At 31.1% G+C, this 2038-nt stretch overlaps 1 protein-coding gene across 1 annotated transcript; it reads right to left on the reverse strand.

Moving 5' to 3' along the window:
* Positions 1 to 623: 623 nt before the first annotated feature.
* Positions 624 to 1814, reverse strand: LOC127093875 (F-box/kelch-repeat protein At3g06240-like). Its single transcript, XM_051032773.1, has one exon. It carries the CDS (start codon positions 1812 to 1814, stop codon positions 624 to 626), a length of 1191 nt encoding a protein of 396 aa, XP_050888730.1.
* Positions 1815 to 2038: the final 224 nt, after the last annotated feature.

A 2038-nucleotide genomic window follows, 5' to 3' on the forward strand; every position in this document is an offset into this window, starting at 1 on the left:
GGAAGGAGAAATATGGAGTAAGAGTGGTGGTACTAAGAAAACATGTAATTGTGAAAAGTTGGATGGCGTGCAGAGTAAAACTCTGTTTGATTAGACATGTTAGGTTGTAAAAGGTCAGGAATGAAAAATAGGAAATTGGAAGCGCACCGAAATTTGAAAAGGAAGAGAAGATTACATTGAAAGACCCCATATTAAACAATGGGTTATATGAAGAGACAGAGGCATCATAGGTCATTTTCATCCAAAGAGTTGGTTACCATATAACTAAGAATGAAAATAGTTGGAAAAAAATGGTTTTGGACTTTAAAAATCCCCAATTTTGACACATGTCGTCGCCAAGGATGAGGGAAAAAATGGTGTTTCTAGAGCCATCAATTTCTTATATTACACACAGAGGGCCATTCAGAAAAAAAAAGACCATTCTTTTAATTGAAATATAGAAATCAAATTATTTGCAAGTAAAAAGAATGTAAATCTTCAAAATAAATTTGTAGATTCATATTGTCTACATGGTACCTTAATTTGTCTCATACTAATAATAAATACCAAATGTATAATTGATAATTGTTTTGAACACACGATACAATCCTTATTAAACACAATCATAAATCTGAATAAGAAAATTAATCAATTATTTCTTCTGCAATTGAAAGAAGGCTTTTCTTATACATTACTATCTGACAACAAAAAAACATCCTCTTAATTCCAAGCTTTTGAATTGTGTGTGTATTTAAGTCACATCTGGCTAGTTCTTCATCTTCTAATGCAAGAAATATGTCGTAGTTTTTCCCTACTCCAATAGGACGTCCAATATAAGGTAATGGTCCAACAACGAAGAGTTTATTCCATGATTCTTTCACGCCAATTTCACCAAGAACGAATATGTGAAAATTATTCACCAGCACATGATTAGATATTAAAGCAATCGACTCATTTAACAACAATAAATGAATACTCACCGATTCAATATTCTTAATCTCATCATCCATCATAGAGGGCATGTGTGTTATAAAGAACACTTTATTACCCAAATCAAATGACACCAAATATAAACTATCAATATCTATTTCATTTCCGCCCAACCAATGACACACTCCATTTAAGTACACTTGCTCTAGAACACCTGGACGACTCAGATAAAGATTTGTCATATCCAAATCAAGTTTCTCCCAAGAATTACTTTTAAGGCTATACATCTCCCATAAAGGCTCATATACCACCTTTGACAAGACCTCATTTAATTCTGGATTTAAATAATAATTTTGATATATAGAGAATTCTACGTATCGAATCACATTATAGTCGTCTCTAACATAATCATAACCAAATCCGTGAAGTGTATCCACAAAACTTACATATGGTGGTACATGGTTGGAATGGATGACTTTGAATTCTTGAATAGCTGGATTCCATAATACAATTTTTGAACTAATGCATTCAGCATAGAGACAAATAATTCCATTAATTCCAGAACCCAAAATATTAATATCACAATCATCCTCTTGAAATGGAGGCGGCCATTCAATTTTGACCTTATTGTCAAACCCCTCACCAGAAAATAAATACAACAAAGAATGATTTTCAAAATCTAGCAAAGTTTGTTTTAAGAGGAGACATGTATCATCACAATATGAATTATTAGAGATGAAATTTGTGCGATACATGTCCATAAAATAAGAGTTTTCAAATAAAATGGCCCATGATTTGTGTACACATTTAAATCGATTCAAAGATTTTAGAGGCAAATTTAACATAATAGAGAAGACCAAATCATTAGGTATATAATTTCTAACCTTCTCATTAGAAAGAACCATCGGTTCCTAGTCCTTCTCAAATGCGACACTCTCACTCCGAATGAGGTTTGCTTGCAATTGCATCAAACAAGGTGTTAATAACATCAATAAAATATAAAAAGAAAAAGTAAAATCACTAGACACATTCCTAGTTTGATTGATATAAATAAAATATTTAATATTTATATAATTTAATATCATAAATAAATTAAAATATCAGAGGTTATTAGAGTTATTTTTATTAT

Source organism: Lathyrus oleraceus, chromosome 6, assembly GCF_024323335.1.
Source record: "Lathyrus oleraceus cultivar Zhongwan6 chromosome 6, CAAS_Psat_ZW6_1.0, whole genome shotgun sequence".
NCBI classification, from domain to species: domain Eukaryota; kingdom Viridiplantae; phylum Streptophyta; class Magnoliopsida; order Fabales; family Fabaceae; genus Lathyrus; species Lathyrus oleraceus.